A 25,983-nucleotide genomic window follows, 5' to 3' on the forward strand; every position below is an offset into this window, starting at 1 on the left:
CTCCTCTTAGTACTTGTCAGCTCTAAAATTCAGAATTCTTCAGTACTGAATATTACATAATTTGAAACAAAAACTCCACTGTAAATATAATTTATTACTTTGAACATGTAAGACATTCACATAGTTTGAAACTCAAACCTACAAAAACAGATAATAGAAAGCAAGCAAACAAAATGAAAGCAAACAAATTTTGCCTAGTCATGTTCTCCAGTCCTTCATTTCCTTCTTGAAAAAACCAGAGTAATGTCTCCTTGTAATTTTCAGAGACAATTAAAAGTATTTTTTTTCTTTTTAACAGAAAGGATGGCAAGCTATCTCTTTTTCAGTAAATTAATATATATGTATTTTTTTCTTTTTATTGCTATTTCAAATAAATTTGGGAAACAGAAAAAACTGCCCAAGATTCATCATCCTAACACACCGAGAATTGTTAATTATATGTATTTTCCTTGTTGGCTTTTTTACCCCACTTGTTTTTTTATTTGGCTGGAAATCACAATGCAGAAAAAATTTAAGGCAAGTACAAAACTTAGAGAGCACCAGGGATTCTTGAAATATTCACAGTTGGTCACCATTCAAAATGTCGTTATCCCACATCCATTTGGTGTCAGGCTATTTGTTAAGAACCGAGAAGAACAATGTGGCTTCCACCCTCCAGGAGTTTACCTTCAGACAGAACAAATGAAGGTGGAGAACTTTGAAATAAGCTGTGACAAGACTATCTAGGGTGACTGATTTGCCTGGCATCCTAGGGGAGGGGGTTTTTGCTAAGAGTTTTCCAGGTGGGAAAGCACATGCAATGGGAAATGAATATGAAAGACTGGCTGGCTTGGGAATCAGGGAGTATATACTGTGACTAGTGGAGAGTCCTGGAGAAAAGCCCAGACCCAGAGAAGAGAGTTTTCGACTGTAACACAGACAAGAGAACCCTCTCACCTTACTAGGGTGCCGAGGTCCCTTCCGTGCTCCAGGAACTCTGGAGAGCTGGCTATGGTGGATCCAGGCATAGAGCCTATTCATCTCACAGTGTAGTCAGGCAACTGCCCACTGAGAGCAGTCCCTTCCAAATGTGACTGGTGTTTAGTTAGGGCTCTCGATAAGCTGATCAACTGGGGACTTACTGATTTTAGGACAGAAATGGAGCAACCTGCAAGGTAAGTAGGGGTTAGCCTCAGGCCGCCTCCCAGATACTCCTCTCGTGCGTGCATACCTGGAGAGTGTGCCTGCTCTGGTTACTTGGTGCCCCAATGTGTTTTGGAAGCTTTTAATTAATCAATCTGATTAGCCTTTAATTGAAGTCAAATGCCAAATAATGACCTTCTGTCTTGTAAGTGGAACCATTTTAACTAAAGCATGTTTTAGCCTTGGATCAAATCTTCTCCTAGCTGTTTGCTATTCTTCTATAAGTTCCCTTAAAACACTGGGCACACATTAAGAAAGCTCTCACCACCCTGCATGAAAAGCTATTAACTTCAGTAATGGTGTCAACTTATGTGTTTCTCAAAATCACGGCTATCTTCGATTTCTGAAAAGCACCATTTCGCATCTTCCAAGATTTCCTGATCATTAAGATCCAACCAAACTGCCTGTATTCTAAATCTTACTACATGATATCTTTTCTGTCTCTGTTGCCTCATTATATAATGAGGGTAAATAATGCTCCCTCGCCACTGGGGGGGGGGGGTTGTGAGAATTAACTGGCCTATAATAAGCACACCATAAATGTTGGCTATATTATATTATCATTTTTATTATTCATCTTCTCCTCATACATGCTGGTTCTTTTGCCTGGAACATACTCACTATTTTTCTTTATAGAGTAATGCTTGCTAACTTTCAGAGCTCAGCTCAAGTCAATGTCACTTTCTTGATGAGGTCTTTCATGACCACGTGGTGTTCCCTCCAATCTTTTCTGTCCTTCTACACTGCATTCCCAGTGCTCATCCTAATTATAATACGGGATTGATGATGGCATTTACTATTTAACATCTGCCCAAGTGCTCTTCCTCCAAAGCCCATTCCCCTGTTTCTCTTCCCCTCTCTAGGACTTTACCCAAATATCTCTTTTTCAGTGAGTCCTCCTTCCCTGCTTAATTTTTCTCCATAATGTCTATTACCCCCACCCAATATGTAGTTTACTTACTGACTGCCTTGCTCCCTTTCTTTGGACAGGGATTGTATCTGTTTTTCACTACCCTAGACTGAGTAGGCTTACAGCAGGCATGGGATATATATATCTTTGGAATGTGGGTATGAGTCCCCATTTAGGATGTCGACTTCCGTGGCAAGGACAACACTGGTTATCACTTATCACTGGGCCCCCAGCACCTCACTCAGAGACACACAGAAATTGCTCAAAGCACACATAAATGAAGAACAAAAAAGATAATCCCATCCAGAGGGTAGGCTACAAGACAACCCATCTTTTTCTGAGAGGACATGGAGAGCATCAACCTGAAGATGAAAGGCTAGTCTTGAGAAGAAACTATTAAATTACTGTTGAAAAGATTCATAAAGATTGATAATAATTGACTTTGAAGAAACATCTGAATAGTGATGATATCTGTATAAGAGGAAGAGTTTCTCAATTTCATTGTCTCTTACTTACAAATAGTTTTCTAGGTCACTAATCTGAACCTGTTTGACACATTTTAGTTCTTCCTTATATCTGTGTGTGAAGGCGAAGACCCATTTACGTCCAACCTTGGAGTGGCAACATCTCATGTACCACACAATGAGATGGCTTAACAGTCATTCCTCAGGATTGCTTCCAAGAACCCCAACAAAATTTATAGCTCCAAATGCCAAATTGGCTTTTTCAAGCTCCTGGGTGATAACAGGGTTGTAAGTAAGGATATTGTACACCAATTTCAATGATGCCCAACCTCTCTGCTTCACTGGAGACTTCTATGTCTATGGCACCCAATTTCTCTGCTGGGTTCCCAGGAGCTGGGGGTAGAAGTGGAGTGGGTCCTTGGACCATCGGGAATGATTCACCCTTAAAACTAGGGGGCACTTTCTGGAACTGAAGAGTCACATATCAACAGGGAGAGACTACTCCCCTGCTTTCAGAAAAGTAACTAGACATGACCACTTGGAAAGTGGTTTCCACACAAACGGGAAGCCATTACGTTCTGGATGGATATGTCCATGCAGTCAGCAACCTCTGCATACTCACTAACATGAATTAATCATTACATAAACTGACATCACTTAGGGCAGAGCTCAGGTCCTAAGAATTGTAGTGGCATCCAGAGCAGCATGGGGCGGTTCTGAAGGAGAAACCATCCTCACTTTATTTTGGCAAGCAGCTGTCTCAGATGGAACTGGTTCTCTTCCACAATCATTAAAAAGGAAACAAAATAGATGTCATATAAACCTATTCCCAAGATTTCTTACCCCTTCTTTCTAGTATCACAACTTTATTTTGGGGAATTATCTCTTTCCCATTGTGTGAGAACATATTATAATGGTGAATCATGGTGTTCTGACCTCCCTCTGGAAGCTGAAGGGGTCAGTTGAGACTTTGCCCCTCAGATCCTCAGGCTCTGTTAAAGCCAAAGAACCAGCACTTGACCTAAATTCCACCAATTAAATTCTCTCCTGAGACCTTAAATACTGAGGAGAGGGACGGGAGACTGGAGAATTTAGAAGTCAACACCATTTCTTTCAACAGGGGAGCAAACTTCTGTAGCTACCTTTCTTTGGGTTTCACTTTGATCCCTGGAGTAGCCCCATTTCGGTTTCTTTGAATAAATCCACGGTGGCATAAATGATCCAGTTGATTTCTGTAACTACAACCCCAAATCCTCAGGAACACAGACATTTTTTTTTTTTTAATTCTCAATATGAAAAAGGAAATCAGTACCATGGACTTCAGAGAATGGACACATTTTTCTTGAGATTTTCTCACAGGAGGAAGAGTAAATTCCTAAAACTTTGGGAAAGGACTCAAAACAAATATATATTCTACGAAGCAAGTTATAAAAATCAGAATATGACATTGCAGAGAGGAAAAGGGGGTAGGTTCTATGAAAGAGAGACTCTAGTTAATAACGCTACGGAAAGTTTTAAAGAAAACCAGGAATAGTAAGCATCAGAATGGATACTGCTTAAAAGTAGACCATTATAGAGAGAAACAGTCTTCAAACTCTTTTGATTGTGTACCGCATAAAAGAATTTTGAAAACTTTAGCTACCTCCTTGAACATTTTTAACTTGACATCTAACACTTTTCATCAAAAATATAAATGAGTTGTTTTATAAATAAAAGAATACATTAAACATTTTATAAGATGAAATAAGAGGAGAAATGATTACAATTAGAGTAAACATTTCATGACAAGATTTGATTTTAATAGAGGTTTGAACCACCTTATTGCAAAATTCATATCTAATCTAGACATAACCACATAATTTTTTATCTGAGAATTTTATCAAATATATCTTGAAACTGGGAAAATATCCCAGCTTCACTTCAAAGAATTGGTTCCCTAACCTGCTCTGTTGCTCTGAATTCAGAACATTCCAGCCCTGGTCAACCTTCACCTATAATAAAAACACACACAACAGGCCAGGAAAGGCAGGAAAACCAAGAGCTAGGTGAATGTATTAATCATTAACAACCTGATACTTGGAATTATCCCTTTGTTGACAAGCTGGAGGTATTTACTCTAGACATCGGCTCACAAAAAGGTGTGCATGCCTTTCTTTTTTTAAGAAATGGGAAGAGGAAAAATGTGGACATCGGCATATTTTCAGGCAATTTTAAGAAATAATTTGGAACTTACAGAAGTTGGAGAAGAGCTTGAGATATGTGTCGGTGTGCTTCCACCAGGGAGAAAGCAAAGTAAAAGATTCAAGGATGAAGTCAGCAGAAACTGGAAGATAGGTAACAAGGTTCTAGCATACAGATAAATAGATGAGGGATTCTTAACAAATAGAGAAGAATCATTAATTAAAAAAAAAATTGAAAGAAATTCCAAGACCACTAGCCAAAAATCAAATTACTCATGATATTCAAGGCAACATCAAATTGAAAGTGATTCACACCTTGAACTTCTTGGTGAAAGTATCGAGTTTCAGGGAAAAGAGAGAACCCTATCACACCTACCTACATACACCTGTCCTACAAAAATTAGTTGGCTAACCAGTTGGCTAATCCTTATTGCATTAGATACCAGAAGAGACTCGCAGGAAGTCAATAGTGATTGGAAATTTTTGTGAAACAAAAATTTTCCTGGCTAACTTAATATTTTAATGTATTTAGGCTCCATAATGATAGCGTGGCATATTAAGAAAGAAATTCTCTGCTATTCTGGAACTCAGAGGATTATCCAAATAGTTTTCCAAAATAATCTCCACTGGAATATTATGAGGAGAAAAAGAAGGAGGAAGAGGGAGGTCATAAAAAAAAAAAGTCGGTGGCCAGAACTAGGTTAAGGAAAAAGTGAGAGGTGCCCAGGACGTGACAAAGAAGGGATGCTCACTCTCCTGGGCCAATTCTGTGCTTGCCCAAGCCTGAGAAAGAATGTCTCCTTAAATTTTGGGCACCTGGCCTGCCTCACCCTAGGGGACCTTGAAGTACATCCAAATCACAGTGACAATTGCGATACTTAACAGAATATAATTCTGGTATGGAAAGGACTTAATGCAACCCTAATACATTAACTGCCACAAGTTAGACACAAATTCAGAGAACAGTAATGAAACCAAGGGGACTGTATTTGGGTGCGATGTCCGGGTGTCTCAGTGACTAGTTTCCTCATGCATATCTGGTAGGAGTCAACAGATGCTTGTTTTACTCCATGAGTTACTCCCTTAAGAAATAAAGCATTAAGAAAACAATGAATTTGGGGGCTCAACACAGCAAAATGTAATCTTCCTACCAAGGCGGACTTAGAGGAGAAGTCCTTGGAGGCTTAAGTTCTCTCCATGATTAAATAAAGGTAAATGAAAATAAACGAATTAAGTATTCAAAACAAAATTTATGAGAAGTAAAACAAAAGGAAATAGGAAGTAAGACTGATAAAAGATAAAGCCAACAGATTCTAAAATAAAAAGACAACTATCTTTGGGGTGCCTGGGTGGCTCAGTCAATTAAGTGTCCCACCCTTGATTTTGGCTCAGGTCATGATCTCAGGGTCATGAGATCGAGCTGCATGTCAGGCTCCTCACTCAGAGGGAAGTCTGCTTGAGATTCTCTCTCTCCCTCTCCCTCTGCCCCTCTCGTCCCTAAATAATAAATAAAGAAATCTTAAAAAAAAAAAAGACAACTATCTTTAAAATAAATAAATCACTAAGTTGTCTAATGAAGAAGCAGAAAGAAAGCACCCACGCCTCATGTCAGAGTCCCAAAGAAGCTCACACCTCAGATACAGAAAAAATGAATATATTATTAAAAAGATAATTTGATAAAACATTTGAATATCTTGCAAATATGTTTTCAATTATGTATAAAATGAATGATCCTCCAAGATAACATAAATTGTCAAAACTGATGGAAGTATACACAGAACCCCTTCACAGGCCCATAACCATGAAGGAAACTGAGAAAGTTATCCAAAGAGTCTCCTCACAATGGCTTTGCGCCTACATAGTTTTACAAGCAATGCTTTCAAGCCCTCAGATAATAAAAGCAATAATACAATTTCCATTCTATTTTTTTCCAGATTATTGGGCACTAAAGAGTTCTTCATTCTTTTCTTGAAATCAGCATAAGCTTCATATCCAGACATGACACGTGTGCATTCAGAACCAATGCCATATATCAATAGGACAGCCATGTCCTAAATAAACTAGTAGTGAGTCAAACCCGATGGTATCGAAAGAATACTCAAGGTACAGTTTGCTCAACATGAAGACATATATTCATATAATTCATACTATTTAAGTCAAAAGAGAAAAAGCAGCTCATATCATTGTTAGATAGATGTAGATAAACGATTTGAGAAAAGTGAATTAATTCACATGACTTAATGTTAGAAAAAGCTTTTTAGGGAAGGGGGTTGGCTGGAGATGCTTGGGATCAACTCACAGCTGCACCTACTCTGAAGCCCCTGGGAGCCGTAAATGGTAACCCTTCTTCAAACCATCAGATGGGGAACAGTAACTACAGCGTCCCTGACGCAGAGATGTTGTCTGTCAGGAATCAATCGTAGCAGCTGCTCTAAAACCCTGGACGTACAGGACCACTGCTCTTACCTTCGAGCCAACGGATGCTTCCAGGGGCATGCGTGGGAAGCCTGAGCTCATTCATGTTGCTGTTTAGGAACTTGGACTGTGATCCAAAAGCTGACAGCATCGATTGCCCGGCTGCTTTCCCTTCTGCTCTGATGCTGGAGGGTCCCGCGGAGGAGGAGGAGGGGGGCAGCCAGGAAGAACGTGAAAGGGGCTCCTTCCTACCTGCTCCATTGATCAGACCTAAGCCCAAGACAGAAGAGAGGCTTTGAGACGAATGAGACATTGGATTTGTTTTCAGTAAATGTTTTACTTTTTACCTACATAAATGTCCACTTTCCACAGAGTGAAAGCACCATGTGACTAGCACCCAAGTCATAGGAGATGCCAGCGCCCAGGAGCCTCCATTACATCCCCCATCCCGTCACTGCTACCACCTCCACCCGAGGGGAAGCCCTAACTTGATTTTTAATAGGATAAACTAGTTTTGTCTGTTTTGAAAACCTTTCCTTAAGTGTTCGAAAGAAGATACTGTTCGTCTTTTTTCACTCAATACTGCATCTATGAGATCCATGATTGCTGGGGTGTCCTTACTCGCCTTGCTTTGTGAATAGACCATTACTGATTTACTCATTCTTCTCTTGACAGACAATTGGGTTGTTTCCCGTTGGGCTACTGCGAACGTTGTTGCACATCTTGTTCTGAATGTGTAGGGACGTTTCTAAGTGAAGTGTCTGTCACTGGAATGCCTACATTTGGCTTTAGGGGACGTTGCCAAGCAGCTTCCAGAGGTTCTAACTGGCACTCGTGAGCAGTGAGTGAGAGTATAAGTTGCTCCACACCCTTGCCAATCTTTGTTTCCGTCTTCTCTCACTTTCTCTGTCCATTCTGTTGAAGTGCGTGGTGCTATCTCGCGGTGGTTTTGATTTTCATTTCTCTAATGTCTAGTGAAGTTGACCACCTTTTATATCTTTAGGTCACTTAGAATTTCTCTTTCATGAAGTCCCTTTTCGAGACATTGGCCCATGTTTCTGTTGGGTTGTCTGCCATTTTTTATTCTTTTTTTCCTGTATTTAATTTGCCCATCCATTTTACGACTCTTCTCTTTTTCTCTTCTTTTCGTTTTCTACAAACTCCCCTTCTTTTCTATATTGTAAATACCCAGAGGACAGAGCCAGAGTGTTCTCATCTTAACATCATCCTCAGAGCCTGGCCATCTGTTTTCTTTGAAACACCTGCTAAAAAATACCTGTTGATATGCGTTAGGAGATTCTTTTCCATCCCGGTGGTTCTGTGGGGCTTTTAAAGATGGCAGGAATTTTTCTTCTAGAACAGTTGCGGCAAAACCAGCGTCAGCTCTGTGTATGAGCTCTCACAGCCTAGAGGATGTGTTTTAAGAAGTAGGAACCACAATGAATTCCTGTTGGAGACAGTGATGACTATCTGAGTCCTGGGAAAATAGGAAGAAGGTCAAACGATCTTTTTCAATCCCGAAAGAGGAACTTCTATGGTATGTGAAGTCATTCTATGTTTTCTTCCATCTTGTTATACCTTCAGTATTCTTCTCCTTATAAATCATCATTTCATTTGGATCATCTGTTGCCTCCCTTCAATTTTCATTACATGGTCCAAACTATCTCCTTATACTTTCTGAAAGTGCCCATCTTGCCTCCCCTTGAGCCTTTCAATTCTGTCTTTTCTCTCCCTTGATTTCTAGTTAACCTCATTCATTTACTCTCTGCCTGGCCATTTCCTGGTCATTAATTCCCTGGAATCTAGCTAAGGATAAGTAGATATCTGTTTCAGCTGACAGAAATAATCCTCATCTAAATAATTTGAAAATGGTCTATTTTAATTTTAACATGTGAATTTTAATAGAATTTAGCCACATAAATAAACATCCATGTTTCACACAATGTATACAAATAATAAAAAAGTTAATTCTGTGGATTACAGCCTTAAATTTCTGTTCCATGCTGAGCTCTATAACGCATGACTACATCTCCTAGCAGGTCTTCTCTGTGTCCATAATCACCCCCATGAAGGTACTTATCAGTGATTATTTTCACATAGATTTTTATTCATCCAGTACTTTCCAAAGAGGAAACTTCAAAGGCAACCGGAATTGGCGTTTCCAGTGTGTCCGGCAGCTGTCGACCCTGGCTGCATGCTAGAAACCCTGCTGCGTGTCTAACAACCTGTGGCACCCTGGCTCTCCCTCAGACCAGTTCATTCAGAGTCTCTGCGGGCGGCCCCATCATCCGTGTGGTTTAGAGACTCCCCAGGAAATCCAACACGCAGCCAGAGTTGAGAACCGCTGAGCCTATGGCCAAGAATATGAAGAATGATGACACGTAAAAAACGTCGCAAAAGTTAACGGTCAGCACTGCATTTCAGTTTGTAATTCAGTATCCTCAGAGGCGGGTGAGGGTCTTCTCTTTGGCCCAGTCCTGGATTTCTACTTGTCCAAATGTGATGTAAAAAAACATGCCAAACATGTTGACGGCAGCAGACAGGAAAAAGACATTCCTCCATCCAGACACAGAATCCTGGAGGCAGAAAACACAGAACTATCAGTCTCACGGCTCCTTCCCCACCAGCTCTAGAAATCCTCCATTTTGTGTATCGCAATATTGATCTCCAAGTATAGCAGGAGTGATCTGCAATAGCCACTAAACATCTTAACTTATCAAAGAAAGTTTTATGAAATTGTTGGAGACAGAATGACTCTAAAATGAACATTGGGTTCTGGGTCGAGATGGATTTTTCTTTTTTCTTAAAGATTTTATTTCTTTATTGGAGAGCAAATGAGAGAGAGAGAAAGCATGAGAGGGTCAGAGGGAGAAGCCCGCGATGCGGGATTCGATCCTGGGATTCCAGAATCATGACCTGAGCTGAAGGCAGTTGCTTAACCAACTGAGCCACCCAAGTGCCCAAGATGGATTTTTCTTTAAACCAAAATGAATTAACCTACACTAGCGTCTTTCTAGAAATCTGGATCTCAGCATTCACAAAAATACCACATTACTCATTTAGAATTATGCCTAAAGTGACATTGTTAAGCTCTTATCCTTGTGTTCTCTCTGTTTAGGTGTTTTTGGTTGTTGACATCAGTGTAACACCCCTTAGATGGGCCTCTCAATATAACGTGAGTCATATTTGGTTGGAATGATCCTCCTCACCCAGGCCTGGTAAGTCATAGTTCATTTCTGGCATTAGAATCACAGCAGATTCCTAGCAATTTGGTTGAAAATGAACCTGGAAACTAGATCACATAGAGATGTGTTAAAAAGAAACAAAACTTTTTTGTAAGTTGGGGTGCCTGGGTGGCTCAGTTGGTTAAGCGTCCAACTTTTGATTTCAGCTCAGGTTGTGATCTCAGGGTTGTGAGATGGAGCCCCGTGTTGGGCTCTGGGCTGGGCACTGAGTCTACATAAGATTCTCTCCCTCTCCCTCTTCCCCTGCCCTCCCTCCGCCACCCCGTTCTCTCTCTCAAAAAAAAGATAAAACTTTCTTGTAAGTTGACTCTTGTCATCCTGCCATCCCAGCCTGGCTCTGCTTTCCTTCTGTCCTCCCAGCCCACACTTCACACTGAGTGAGCCTCGTGGCGCATGCTCACAGCCATGCTCTTGTCTCCATGACCTCACCTCCCTTTATTTAAACTGGCCTTGGGACCGTTTATGCTTCCATTTTGTAATTGTTTCTAATTAGAATGGATCTGAACAGACTCTTCATAATCTTTCCCTTCTGCTCCTCTGTATCTCTTACCATTCCTTGACATGTATCATTCACTCTGGTCCTAACCCAGAACCGTTTCATGCTTTTCTTCCTCCAGGAGCTCATTGGTGCTGTTTTTCTCTACCTGAACTGCTCATTTTCATCCATCCAACATCCATTCATTTTTAGAAGTTCAGCTTATATTTTTCTTTCCCTGGGGAATCTGACCTAATAGACTGTCATTTCGAGTCCCCTGCGAATAGAGGGACTGAATTGACATCCACGCTTGCTGTCTCTGTCAGAACACGCCATCCTGGAGAGCAGAGGCCCCGCCGTGAATCCCTGGGCCTAAAACAATACCTGCCACTTGCAGACATTCAAGAAACTGGCCAACCTGACTGATAAGGAATCCGGTGGCCGTGGAGGAGATGATTCCTGCGATGAGCCCAAATCCCCTTGAAATTCCCATGAGGAAGCTTGCATACCTGTGGGCCAAAGATTTTACAGATGATTTTATGTAGAAAGCTATCTGGGGCTTTTCAGCAACTCAACTTTAATGCAGTTCAATTATAATAGCAAAGTTATTTTGCCCAATGCAGTGTTTCGTTTACCTAAAGACATTCGGGGTAATGCCTGTTTGCCAACCCTGAAATCACCTCTCTGCCAAGTCAACAACCAGGGACCACTTCAGTCTCTGGGGAGCCCAGGATCCACCTGCCACCCCCATCCCGAGGCTGCTCAGCAAGACAGGCAGTGCATGCAGTGCCCAGGACCGCAGACTCCAAACAAACTGCCTGGGGCCAAAGCCTGGCTCTGCCTTTGTGTGACCTCAGTCCTGTCACTTCACCTTGGCGTGACTCAGTCTTCTCCCCTTTAGAGTGAGGATAACAATCGGACCTACCTCATGCAGTTGTGAGGATTAGATGTGTTAATATTCGCCTATCAAGTAGGGTTTGGCTCATGGCCATACATATGTGGAGAGCTGATATTATCAACACTCTGGAAGCTTTTCCAAAACACACGTGTGTGGGCCCTTTCCCAGAGCATACAGTTCCGTCTCTGGTGGGGAGGCTTGGAACGCTTTTCATCTAAATGATTACTGGCCGAGATTGGGAACTGTTGTCCTTAAAATGCCATAATAGGTCATGGCCACGTACGGACGTTTCTAGTTATTTGTCATTATTGTACTATCATTTTGTGCATGTCATAACATGAAAGAGTTGCAAGAAAAAGGCTGAGGCCTAACACCTCCGAAAGGGCCCGGGTGAGGGGAACAAATGGAGAAAGGTCTTACCTGGGGGCAACATCTAAGGTGTTGATGATGAACCCCAAATCACACAGGTTGCTGGTTCCAGGAATGAGTATCAGCAAAATAATGGTTGTCATGTAACTAGAAGCCACAAAGGGCAAGGCCATGGCACATAGCGATGGAAGGAGGAGCCCTGGGCAATGAGACGCACCATCAGGCCCCCTCTCAGACCAGGTGTGGGAAAAGGGATTAGTTAAGCAAGCCCATGCACCTATCCTTACCTAGGGATGAGAAGAGTTTTCGTACAGTGATTAATCTGAGAAGGTTCCTGGACAGGAGGAAATCTGCCAACTGGCCTCCTAGAATCGTACAACTCGAAGCAGCAATGAAGGGCAGGGAGGACAGAACCCCACTCTGCAGGAAGGAAACATGTACGACGAGTGCAGATGTGCAGATGGCCCCAATGCTTATCAGTTCCACAGACAACTGTTAGCCACCCCCGGATATACTGAGTGGTTTTTAGGAAGTTAAAAGTTCTTATTTTCCACAGAAGAAGAACACCGCCTCAGGTAAGAGGGCCAGTTACATGGCATTACACTGGTCTCAGGGAGAAAAGTGCTATTAATCTCTAAGGGACACTGAAGAATCGGCTGGTGTGGTGGTGGTGTTCAGTAGTTGAGGACTCAGCTCTTGCAGCTGCTGGGCCACTCAGTGGTTGTGCAATCCAAGGCACATCAGCTGACCTCCCATGTCCCCAGGTCCATGCCTGGACAATAGGAATCATTACATGCCTTTCTCAAGGTCATTGTGAAGGTTAAATGAGTGGTTATGTGCAAGGCCAGAGTGCAGTAGGCATCGTGGAACTATTTCTCCTTATTGCCATTATCGTTTCCATAGAAGCACCGGAAGGATACTCACATCTCTGATGTTCACGTGGAGCACAGAGCTGATGTACGTCGGCAGGTATGTTATGATTATGGTGCATAACCAGAAATGGCTGAAAAACCCCGTGAAAATGGCCCAAAGTGGTAGGCATCTGACCATAGCCTTTATGGGGACAGATCGTCTGGGAGAACTGGACTGAAAGGAAATATCTAATCAACGTGGGGTTAGAACAGGCGTGCGGGTGCCTCTCCCATGAGCCCCACACCCTGCCGTAGGGGCCTCCGCATGGTCCACAGGTAGGAGGGATGCACCATACCTGTTGAGCCAGTGAGGCCACGATGTAGTCCTTTTCCCGGACGCTTATGCATGGGTGATGCATGGGGTCATCATAAATCACCGTGAACCACAAGAGACAGCAGACACAGCCAATGCTACCTGGGAAGCCGGGACCCCGTTAATTTTGGGGTAGATTTCTGTGCTGGGAGAAGGGAGTTTCCTCTGATGTGGCCCACATCCCCCTCAAAACACACCTATCAATTCATGGTTATTCCATCATAAGGAACTAAACTTGCCTGCTTCTTTATTTCAATTCTTTTACAAATCTCTGTTTTTTAAAAAAGATTTATTTATTTATTTGAGTGAGAGAGAGAGAGAGAGAGACAGCACAAGCAGGAGGGGCAGAGGGAGAGGGAGAGAGAATCTCAAGTGGACTCCTTGCTAAGCACAGAGCCCAATGTGGGGTTTGATCCCAGGACCCTGAAATCATGACCTGAGCCAAAACCAAGAGTCAGACACTTAACAGACTGCACCACCCAGGTGCTTCTACAAATCTCCTTTTTTTTTTTTTTTTAAGATTTTATTTATTTATTTGAGAGAGAGAGAATGAGAGACAGAGAGCACGAGAGGGAAGAGGGTCAGAGGGAGAAGCAGACCCCCAGCCGAGCAGGGAGCCCGATGCGGGACTCGATCCTGGGACTCCAGGATCATGACCTGAGCTTGAAGGCAGTTGCTTAACCAACTGAGCCACCCAGGCGCCCCTACAAATCTCCTTTTAAAAGCTCTCCAGATACCACCTCTCAAATTTAGAGTGCCATTTGTCAACGTCAGAGCCCTTTGGAGAGAACTGAGCATGAATGTACCATTGCATAGCTGGTTAATTACTCTTAGGACTCCAGTGGTTTATAGTGTTATGTGTCATTAACAGCAATTTCTTATTACACACGTTACTGTCTTATTTTGGAAGATCTGAGTAGTCAGGATTGGAGAACAGAGGAGTCATACACACACGAAACAACCTGCCAGAAAATCAGTGTGGCAAAGCAAAATTTCCAGCACATTTGCAAAAGACAATGTTATTTGTATTCAAACAATACGTTCATTATGAATTTCCAGAAGAAATATTTCTTGACAATACCTGATTAACACGTGTGGACCAAAGATGACCTGGGATTAACATCATTAATGAGAGAGCCATACAAGCCAGAACCATATTGAATGACATCATTTGGTTATAACAATAGAACAGAAATGTGTCTCATTGCTGAGATCTGTCATTTGAAGAAGGTAAAAGACTGCATCTGATGTGATAAGCCCCGGAAGTTTCCCTAGGGAAGGATGCATTTTTTTTTAAGTAGGCTCCACAACCAGTGTGGAGCCCAGTGAGGGGCTCAAACTCACGACCATGAGATCAAGATCTGAGCCAAGAACAAGAGTCAGACAATTAACCAACTGAGCCACCCAGGCACCCCTGGAAGGGTGCATTTAAACAAGCTTTGCAAGACTTGCCTGGTAGAGCATAGGTTAAGGGCATCTTGGCAGAAATAATAATTACAATAAAATATGAAGGCATGTTTAAGGTGTATTCCAGCAACTTTTGGTGACACTGACATTTTAACCACAAGGCAACTAGACCTGGCATTTCAGATGTGGTGGTGGAGATTCTACAGAAGATGCCTGGGGTGGGAGGGGAAGGCTGCATTCCCAGTCCCTCAAATGTCAACACCACACAGAGTCATCTCCTAGATTGGAGGGAGGGAGCTACCAATCTTCAACGTTCTCTCTCACATGGGAATGGGTGACAGGTAATGTGGGCATCCAACCAAACGGCTGGCAAACAGAGGGCTTGGGATTCAGGGGAAAATGACTCACCAAAGATGTAGAAGATAAAAGGCCAGCCCAAGGCCTGTGAGATTAGTCCCCCCACGCAGAGGATGATGAAGGACCCAAACGCTGCCCCTGAAGAGAAGAGGGACAAAGAAGGCACGTTATGAAGACAGCAAAGGGCTGAGATTGAGTGGCCTCCCTGGACATTGTCCCAACAGACTGGAGGCAAACGTAGAATTACTGAGTGAGGAGAGTATTTCTTCCTGTTCACAGATCTCCCCTAGTAACATCATGTGAAGTACTTAGAATTGATAAACAAGAATGGTATGCCTCCTGACACTTCAAGAGCTCCTTAACACCAATGAGCCCAGTACAAATCCCTTAGTTTGTCATAGAAACTCTGCAATCATAGCCCACCAGTGTTTCCTTAGAATCAGAGTTGCATTCTGGCAGGGTGCAATATGAGGTTGAGGACAGGAAAGAAAAGTCTTACACAGATTAATAAGATACAGTCTCTGACCTCAAGGAGACTTCAGTCCAGCTGGAGAGAAAAGCATGAGCGAAATTCACTATTAGAAATATAATATAGTGTAGACTTTGGAATTTGAACATATTTAACAGAAATCCACAATAAGAAACGCATTTTACGTGGCGACACTAAACATACACAAATACATACACATGCATAAAACTCAAACAAAAGTTTCATGAGTCAATACTTAGACTCACCATGTGTAATGCACTCCAACATTTTCTGTTCTATTCTGTTTTGTTTTAAATACTGGTTTTGACCCACTACATTAATTTTATGACCCATGAATGGGTCTTAATCTGCACTTCGGGGGAAAAGAGGGATGTGGAATACAGCTACAATAATCAACTATAGTATGCTATGGATGTATACAAGAGGAGAGTGTTGAAGTTGACAATGAGGCTTACAAATTGTTTACATGAGCTAAGAAGTGAAATGGATGGATTTTGGGTAAAAGAAGCTAGGAGTAGAGGACCTTCCAGGAAAATGGGCCAGGATAGTAGAGCCAGAGAGAAGGTAAGTGCAGATTGTAGGTGGTGTGACGTGAGCCTTGCTTACAGAGGGATGCTGAGTGGCAAAGCAGATTGGGACCATATAGCAGCCGATCTTTGTATCCACGCAATAAGGAGATCCATTTTTGTCTGCAGTCATGGAGGAACGCATTGAAGTCCAAGCAAGTGAGCAAAGATGCCTTATCTGTGCTTTAAGGAGGTAACTTGGCTTTGATGGGAAGAGAAGTCTGCAGGGAACAAAGCTGAGGAGAGAGAAGACTAGCTGAGAGTGATGTGGTTTTGGAATATAGGTGAAGTTTGGTGGCGTGAAGTCCGGAGCCGACGACCAAGAAGGAATTTTTGAGACATCTTTGGTGCAAAATGGTGGTTTTAGTAAAGCACGGAGACAGGACCCGTGGGCAGGAAGAGCTGCTGCCCCGGGGTTGGGAGGGGAGGCTGATTATATACTGTGGGGCTGGGGGAGGTGAGGCAAAGGGAGGTTTTCAAAAGGACTTTCATATGCTAAAGAGGACCAACCAGATACCAGAGACCTTGCCATTGTCAAGTCAAGGTTGTTTTTCCTCCTCTAGCAAGGCGTTAACATTAAGATAGTTGGGGGCTTCCTGGAAGAATATCACACATATCCCACACAGGAGTGGGAGTTGTGGGCTGTCAGCTTGTGCTTTGTCCTCCGCTAGCCTTCTGCTCCCTCATCAAGAGCATTTATAGATAGAGAAGACAGGACAACTGCAATGGAAGGAGCCAGAATGCAGGAGGGTTGCTTTGGAGTAAAAAGCATCTGTAGGATGCAGCTGTACATTGGAGCTGGGAGTGAGAGGCTTGAGGGAACCTCACTTCTATTCTGCAAGTATACACTTCCAGTGCTACCAGTTGGGGCAAATGGCAGTGATAAAATCATTTAAGTCCTTGGTGTGATCTGATCACATGCCCTGGAGAGGCAGACGGCGGGGCAACTGAGAGTGCGCTCTGGGGTCAAACTGCCTAGGCTCAGATCTCAGCTCTGTCACAGGCTGGCTATTGGTATTTGGGCAATTTACTTAATTTCTGCATATGTTAATTCCCTCCTTTGTAAAATGAGAGTTTAAAAATTGTTAATTATCAGAGAGGTGCTGTGAAGATTAGCTCAGAAATCACATGGGCTCTTTAAACTCAACTTTCCAGCCTGATTTCTCTCCTTACCACTGTGAAATCTGATAGTCTTAATTCTCACGTGTATATCTTTGCCAAAATAGTGTTTATACACCATGGGTAAATATTATATAAGCTTACTTGATCTTTTTTTTAAAAGACTTTATTTATTTGAGAGAGAGAGTGTGAGCATGAAGGGGCCAGGGGCAGAGAGAAAGACTTCCCAATGAGCAGAGATCCCTTCAGGGGACTCAATCCCAGGACCCTAAGATCATAACCTGAGCCAAAGGCAGATGCTTAACCATCTCAGCCACCCAGGCGCCCCTAAGTTTACTTGATCTTTTTGCATTTATGCCGATTTAAGTTACAGACATTTTCTGACAATGCTTTGCTGACTACCCAAGCTCACAGTGGCCTCTTGCTTCTGAGCCTTAGTAGATATATGGCACTGACGTATCTTTCTTTCTCTCACAGGTGTTATGTAACTGTCTCACATTGTCAAATTTCTGGGTAACACTTTCTCCCTCTCCCCCCAAAACATCCCATGCAGAGAAGGGAAGATGCGTCGTCGTCTGGGGGCAAAGCAGATTACAAAGCTGTCATCCATATGCACATCCTTACCTGAGCCCGCAATGCTGGTGAGCTTGCTTCGTTCAAGTGGGGGAGCCCACTTGGCCCAAATTGTAAACTGACCTGTCCATGCCATTCCCTGAAAGGAAAATCATTAAGACCTTTGATCTCCAGTAGAATTAGGGCACCTGTATCCCACTCAGAATGAGAAAGTAGCTGGATACCTGGGCCATGCCCTGGATTGTCCGAATCACAATAACCAAAATCACTCCGAAGTCAGCAGCCAACGGCGTAAAGAGGGTGAGAAGAGAGGAGATCAGCAGACCAGCACCAAGCATCTGCTTTGCTCGAAATATCCCTGCTAAATATCCACTTGGGATCAGAGTCACTATTATCCCATAGCTGATGGAGCTAAAGATGATACCCTGAGTCTCTGGGCTCCATTCATATACAGAGGCCTGGTGGGGGGTGGAGGGGAAGAAAGAAAATTATTTGCTAAGAAGTTCTGTTATGAAAATCTACTTTAAAACCAGAGCTGCTTAGGGTTGGTGGGATTCTAGTATAAAAATCCACTTTTCGGTATTTTTTTTTGTTTTTTTAAAAGATCTTACTTATTTTCTTTAAAATTTTTTTTAATTTAAGTTCAACTTAATTAACAAATTGTGTATTGTTAGTTTCAGAGATAATTTAGTGATTCATCAGTTGTATTTTTTACAGAACAGATATCCCACCTCTTCCAAACAAACAACCAATTATACCCCTAATCTGCTCCTTTCAGAGGGGGAGTAAAATCAAAAGAAATGAAGAAGGAAAGAGATAAAGAAATGAATACACGATAGGAAGATATTAAATGAAAAAAGGCCATTGAGAGATATTTCATCTGAAAAAGAGCTTCCTTTAAATATTTGCTTCTGAGAAAAGTTAGGGGACATGTTGACTCTCATTTCAAAAATTAAAAAAACACAACTTTACTGACCTCTCATCAAAATTAGTCCTTAAAATCAAGTTTAGGAATTATGGTCTGCCTTGGCAGAGATGACTTCCTAAAACACATATTGCATATTAATAAGATCACATTCTTCTCATGATGTAAGCCAATAAATAATTTTTGGTAGCCTACTAGATATGTGGCATCATGCTATAAACTGAAGTAAAGAAGCAAAAATACATACATATATATATAATATGAACTATTTTTATCCATTTATAATAATTATAAATAATGCAAGATATATGATTCAGGTGAGAATTCAAGTTTGAGGATAAACATCAGTAAAATAGGGACTTTGAGAAGAGGGAAGAACAATTTGCAAAGATCCCAGGAAGGAAGCAATACTTGATCCATCCTTTGAAGAATGACGATGATTTGCACAAAGAGAAATAGGAAGATTCATTTTTATTGAAGAGCAAAAGTGAACTTGTAGCATTTGAAATGATACCAGATGAAGAGAAACTAACCAGGGCTCTGCTTTACTCAGAACCTGGGCCACTGAGAGCAGATCTGAATGTGCTGAGAAGTGGGGCCAGATTTTGGAGGAGCAAGCGTGTCAAGAGAGAAGTTTGGCAACTTGAAGGTATCCTGGAATCTTGAGCATGAGAATGTGAATGTGTAGGATGAATTATGGAGAAAAGACTGGAGGCAGAGAGGTTATTATAAATAAGCTGGGGCCAAGGTAATAAAGTCATGAAATACAAGGGTGACATTAGGAATGTACAGTAAATGATAGTTTAAAGAGAAAATTTAAAAATAAGGTGTAATCATAATTCTCATACAATATTGTGATAAAGATTTTATTTAACTCATTGATTAATAAGGGAATTGGTAAGATGTTACAACTGGCCCAAAGAGAATTCAAAGACCCATAAGTAGGAAGTAATACTGAATTAGATTTTAAATATATGGCAAAATTGGCTTATTCAACTGAGTGGCGAGTGAGGAGAGTATCAATGGATTTTCCACAGGACAAAATTCATTTGCAGAGCCATGGCAAAAATCCCTTGCATTGCTATTTGTTATATAGAACTTCCAGAGTTGCAGAATGGCCCCAAGACAAGGAAAGGTGCAGAGATCTACATAGAATCTGGCAGAAGGATGTGCTCTGTGCCAAGTTTTTCATGGAAGACACCTAGTATTCTGTTTCTTTGTGGAAGTTTTCACAATTTTTTCTATAGTTCCCCCCGCCTTATAATCATAACAATCTCAATGAAGGATTATTTTTATCACAGAGGTAAGAAATCTCTCAAAAACAAAATTCCAGTCTTTTTTCGGTTGGTCATTGAAAATTCATGCTTCTATGCTTCACAGAATCAAGATCCTTCCCTTCAAACTGGGTTTTCCCTCTCAACAAAGAGCCTCATTCTCCATGATACTTACCCCTGTATTAAATTCCTTCATGGATCTGCTGGGGTTGTTGAGAGTGTCTGCAGGAGGTCTTTCTGTGGAGGCATTGGGCAGACCATGCTGCTGAGTGCTGTTCACCATGGCAATGATTGCAATGCTCAGACTCACACGCTGGGTTATCATGGTGAAATTTGAGAAGTGCATGATGAGAGCCAGTCCATAGCGTAAGGAACAGAAATCTGGACCTAGAGGACAATATGGAAGCACACAATGAACATCCTGACTGAGGCCACCATCTTTCCACGTGTCCCATGGCTAAATCTGAAAAAAACATCAGAGACCTCACTCAGCCCCACGGCCTTTTTTCACTGAAATAACCACGACTACATACAACGTTCCTTTGCCATATTCTTTAGTTCGCAGGAAGAGAATCAATTTGGGATCTTACAGTCAAGTAAAGCAAATATGGCCTTTTTTCCCAGAGGTATGGGAAGCAGATGGTAACTACAGGAAAACCTAAGTGAAGGCATTTAGATCACATTGTCCCAAAATAAACTGAATGGGGGAGACGGTGGCAGAGCCGGTGATAAAACCCAAGTCACCCAGCGGCAAGTCAGAAGTCCTGTCTGTTCTGCATATTCATTCACCATAAAGCTTGGAAGTTTATACTTAGAGAACTGCTGTTGCAGGAAGCTAACCAAACCTCCAAGGATTCTCTTTGAAATATTTGAGAGACAGTGTGTGTAGATGAGCACCTCCACTGATTCCTTGGTCTGATGTTCACTTGGAAACATTTTTTTTGGGTGTCACTAGACCTGACTGCATATGCATTTAGCTCTTAAAAAACTAATGCGGAGAACCATCTTTACTGAGTTTGCAGGTGATACAGTGCTGGACAATCATTCCATATGTTACAAGAACAACACATTTTCTTTAAAGATTTATTTATTTATTTGAGAGAGAAAGGGCAGAGGGAGAAGGAGAGAGAGAAGACTCAAGCAGACTCCCTGCTGAGCGTGGAGCCCGACACGGGGCTCGATCTCAGGACCCTGAGCTGAAATCAAGAGTCAGCCACCTAACCAACTGAGCCACTCAGGTGTCTCCAAGAAGAACACATTTTTTGAAAAGTCCCACAAAGTGGAACAATGGACCAATATTGCAAGGGTTCCCAAGTGAATGATGGATTCGATTTTTTTTCTGTGAATTTGGAGAACTAGAACTAAGGAGAAATAAAGAGAGGACCTGTGAACAAGCAGATAAAAATATAATGAAAGAAATAATTTTTAATGGCCAAATAGGCTCAATGATAGGATTATTTGCCTGCAAAAGAGTTATTCCTATGCTCCTGGAGGATTCTAAGCTCTGGGAAATAGCCAGCCACTTGGCAATAACACTATAGAAGAATTCATACATAGGTTGTTTAAAATTACTTTTTCAAGATTTATTCCATTCCTTATGTCCCAGTATTTATTGGTCATTTGGCTTGATTTCTGATAAGTAACTCAGTGGGGCTCCCTAAACAAAAAAACAACAGGTAACAGAATGAGGGGCTGGAGCTAGTACAATGTTCTATTGAGTCTTTGAGTCTTTATAACAGGTGACATGATTTAAAAAAAAAAATTCGGAGGAGAAAGCAAGGAAAAGAATAGCGCTGGAGATGAGTGCCCACTCTTCCATGAAGTGCCTGCAAACCAGAGGGGAGGGTTTACCTTTCCTGGTGGAAGACTTCTTGTCCATTTGGCTTCTTTGGGAAATAGTGGCACAGTGTATGAACTTTCCCTCTGCCCTGAATCTCTTTCACCACGACTGGGTTTTATCTATGGGGTGAACAACAGTCCAAAACAAGACACACAAATAACTTTTCATGTGAATGTGGCCTTCTCTGAGCATCAAAGTTTTGATCCAACACAGCTATGCGATTTACATTTTGCAGTACACTCTTGTTAAGCTAACGGAGGACTCGGTTTTTATAAGAAAATCGGGCTCTGTGACTTAGAACTGGTTGTTTAAATTCTGCAACTATCCCTTCGCTCATCTGTTCAGTAAGAATCAGCCTCTTTCTGAGTCCTGCCCCAAGAATTGAATGAGAAACTTGCAAACTGCAGAGAACTGTGCAAAGGCGAGGAATACTGTGGCTGCGGGTGGATCAGAGGACAGGAAAGTTAAATAAGCTCGGGAGCTGACAAGAAAGTTCCAGAACACCCTTGCTTTCCTTATGACCGTGTTTCTGTTCCTTCTGGACAACCAGAACAATGCCACATTGGGTCTGCTCTGAACAAGAAGGATGACATTGCGTAACACTTAGGTATACTCATTTGAGGCTCAGAAATGTTTCCTGCTGTCTTTGCTACACACAAATTGGACACTTAATAAGACTGAAAAGTTCTTCAGACCATCTGTAAAATCACAGAGTGGGACTTTCTACTACAATTACAAATAAACCCAGTTCTTTTGACAGGAAAAGCGAATTCATGATCCCCAAGTGGACGTGTTTAACTTGATATTTGTATACTGGCCGAACTCTCTTTGCGGATACATACACTTACTTCTTTTAGGAACAATCCTTATCCTCAGAATACTGTCAGTTTTGCAGCTGTCCCTAAACTGAAGCCTCCATGACTTTATAAATACATGTATCATGCTTATATTTCATCACCCAGAACTTTGCCTTCTTTCTGCACATCAACTTAACAAGAATTATCTGCACCCTTAGGGACGTTCATATTCCATGACTTTAGGACAGAGGCTCATAAGGAACGGTAAGATGAAGAGTTTTGTCCAAAAAATTCTTTGCAGGATTAGTTATTACAGCATAATATTGGAGACAAATTAACCTAACCAAAAGGTTTTTAGTGAGTCAACTTTAATAGATTCTTATGATGGACTTTCTTAAAATAACATCCCCAAGATGTTGACGACTGTGAGGGAAAGGCGGGTACTCTCGAGTACGGAGCAGTGGCCGTGCCCGTGTTGATTCCTGCACATGCACAGAAAAAGAAAAAGATTCACACAAGTACCAGCCAGGGCTAATTCTGGGTTGTAGAACACGGTGCTCACATTATTCTTTACGATTTTCCAGATCCACCTAGTGATTTTTTTTTTTTTTCCAAATCACAGATACTCATTTTATACCCGGAGGAATCTAATTGAAAAAATGGTAATTAGGCTTCGTTAGCATAGACAGGATAGCCTTCTGCTTGCCAAAGTTTCTAGAATTCTAAGAATAAGATCTCCCCCTCGAAGTTTTGAAATTTTCTCATTTGTTTACCCTGACCTAAATAGATGCGCAGTGCCTAAACCAGACAAGGTCAGCACCAGGAAACATGTTGGCTTTTGTCCCGCTGTGGAAGGCTTTCAAGTCTTGCTAACATCTGGATGGTGTCAGAAGCCCAGTTCAGTGCTTTTCACTCAGATCCTAGCTGAAGCACAATGGAAAGGACACCTCGTTTACCTGGAGTTTGGACCACTCTCTAGCTGATTTACCTTGTTAGGTAAATTCCCAAGACTTGCCTAAAGGGAACTTCCTTGCTGTACATGTGACTACTAGTGTCCATACTCCCCTGAAAGCTTTCCCACCAACCTCACCAATCAGTCTGAAGTCCAGAGCTGAAAGACACTCCAGAGATCCTCTGGCCCAACTGTTCATTTTGCTGGTGAGAAAATCGGTGTGCAGGACGTCTGAGAGGTTGACTCCCAGTCACATGGTTTACAGAGCCAGCACCAGCTCTCCGGATGGCCAGACTGTTACTTATCCTATCTGTAAATACACTTTCCCTTTATGTTCCTGTTTTAAGCTCAGCTTAGAACACAATAGGGTAGCTTCATTTTGAGGTATTCTACAGAAGAATTCATATGGCTTTAAATGGTTTTAAACATTTATTCCAGAAGGAAATTTGATGATGAAAATACTTTCAAGTGGAGCTTTGAATATTGAAGAGAAGAAAAATGACTAGCTTTTCTTGCTTTTTGTTTGTTTGTTTGTTTGCTAGTGGAATTGTATCACAGACCTGTCACTTCAGCTGTCCTCCTTCCACTTGTTGCCATCCCTACCTTAGTTTTCATGATTTCACATACTGTTTTGAATTTTGTCTCAATAGCTGATTTCACTTATTAATTTCCTATTTCCTTTGCATGGGACAAAGAGAGAAATTGGGCAGACATCCCAAACTACTCTACACTAGGGTCTCTCAGTGATGTAATAATGAAAACTACTTTCCCAAAATAATCACAGAAGCATATGAAATGCTGGGGTCTGAGCCTTATCATGACTGATATGAACTCAGAGACAGTGGGTTGAGTCTTAGTCCAGTTGTAAACAGTTAAGGACCTTCCCATTCAGGAGTGACGCTTCTAAAAACTAGTGAGTCCTAGCACCAAAGCTCTAAGTAAATATAGAAAAATTGAATAGACAGTAAACGAAAGTTCTTCCTTTTAAAAATAATTTGATGATACAGTATAGAGTTGTAGTTGATATAAATTAATAATGTCAACAATATAGTTTATGCAGAAGCAAAAGAGCAGTCTTTTTTCCTATTTGTTTCAGTCTGGAACCCACTATTTTGTTAGAGTAGTCTTTTTATTGCTCTTAGATTTCCCCTAATCCTCAGCCTGTCTTGCATCATCTCTGTTAGTCGAGTCCCCCAGTTTACTCAGAGTAAATGTTACATGTGGTTGAAGAGTATGAACCTGTAGTTCAAAGGGTATCCAGGGACCAAGCTCTTCTGTGCCATTTACAATCTGGGTAAACCAGATTGTGCATTTTTCATAAGCTACCAGAGCTTTAATTGAACAGGAAATAGAAAAAAAAAAAAGAGGTAATATGGGGATGATATTACTTCACGGGACAGTTGTGAGTGGAAAAAAAATGGTTTGAGGCATGTCTTCTAAATGTAAAGTATGCATTGTAAACTGTTACTAATAATCAACACTCACAAGATTGACACTCGGGCCCTCTCAGGTTAATAAGTACAGATTTAGAGCAGATAAAATACATTTCTCTGGAAGTGCTTTTGATTGATTGTTAAATTGGTTTTAAACATGTCCTTTTAAAAGAAGGTTCTTCTGAACTAGAATCCACGAGATGGGGGAAGAAGGGATGCATCTTGCTACAGACATCAGAGAACATGCGAAGAAGCAATGTTTTCAATGTTAGTAAAACTGAGGCCCCTTTTTATCACCTGCCTACCTTTCTGAAAGATTCTACCTTTATTTCTGCCTACCGTGCTGAAATAAAACTTGTTATTCCAATAGGTCCTTTAAGTCATGCTGTCAATTCACTTATGGATTTAATCATGAAAAAAGAAAAAGAAAAAGTGTATCAAGCACCAATTGTGGGTGATCCTAGAAAGCAGGGTAAGGCCCAAATCAGGGGCAACTGGGTCACTGCCTTGGGGGACTCACAGCTCAGCTCACCAGGAGATCCGCAGGAGTGCCTGTGCTCCTTTCTTCCAAGAGACAACCTCAGGCTTGTCTTTCAGGCCTGTACGAGCCCAACTGTGCTTTGGACCAGGGATCTTCTCTGGCAGATTGGGAGAAGGCACCTTCACTGAGTTTGCGCCTAGGGCTTCCTGCCATAGCACCATAATCATAATCTCTCTGGGCACCTTTCCTGAGCTGTCCGATGAGGGCAACTAACTAGGTGAGCTCTACAAGCATACAGGTGTTCTTGCCTTTAATCTTATTCACAACTTCATATTCTCCTTTTTTGAGAGACAATCTCAAATATACATAGAAATCTGAAAAGACTCATTTGCCACAGTCCCCAAGCC

General features: G+C 41.7%; 1 protein-coding gene across 2 annotated transcripts; it reads right to left on the bottom strand.

Annotated features, from left to right (window-relative positions):
* Positions 1–9,048: 9,048 nt before the first annotated feature.
* Positions 9,049–21,952, bottom strand: SLC17A2 (solute carrier family 17 member 2). Of its 2 annotated transcripts, XM_035030499.1 has the most exons (11): positions 21,925–21,952; positions 20,249–20,460; positions 18,099–18,332; positions 17,926–18,013; positions 15,178–15,264; positions 13,346–13,464; positions 13,063–13,224; positions 12,426–12,558; positions 12,190–12,337; positions 11,290–11,380; positions 9,049–9,727 (listed from the first exon to the last, which is right to left on the bottom strand). In XM_035030499.1, the coding sequence occupies exons 1-11, from the start codon at positions 21,950–21,952 to the stop codon at positions 9,593–9,595; spliced, it is 1,437 nt and encodes a 478-aa protein (XP_034886390.1). In that variant the 3' UTR covers positions 9,049–9,592. The 2 variants fall into 2 exon arrangements, with proteins under 2 accessions (XP_034886390.1, XP_034886392.1); XM_035030501.1 differs by lacking the exon at positions 12,190–12,337 and having other exon boundaries at positions 9,637–9,727.
* Between the last annotated feature and the right edge of the window lie 4,031 nt (positions 21,953–25,983).

The sequence above is a fragment of the Mirounga leonina genome, unplaced genomic scaffold (genome assembly GCF_011800145.1).
Source record: "Mirounga leonina isolate KUSES-001 unplaced genomic scaffold, KU_Mleo_1.0 Mir_366, whole genome shotgun sequence".
In the NCBI taxonomy this organism is placed as follows: Eukaryota; Metazoa; Chordata; class Mammalia; order Carnivora; family Phocidae; genus Mirounga; species Mirounga leonina.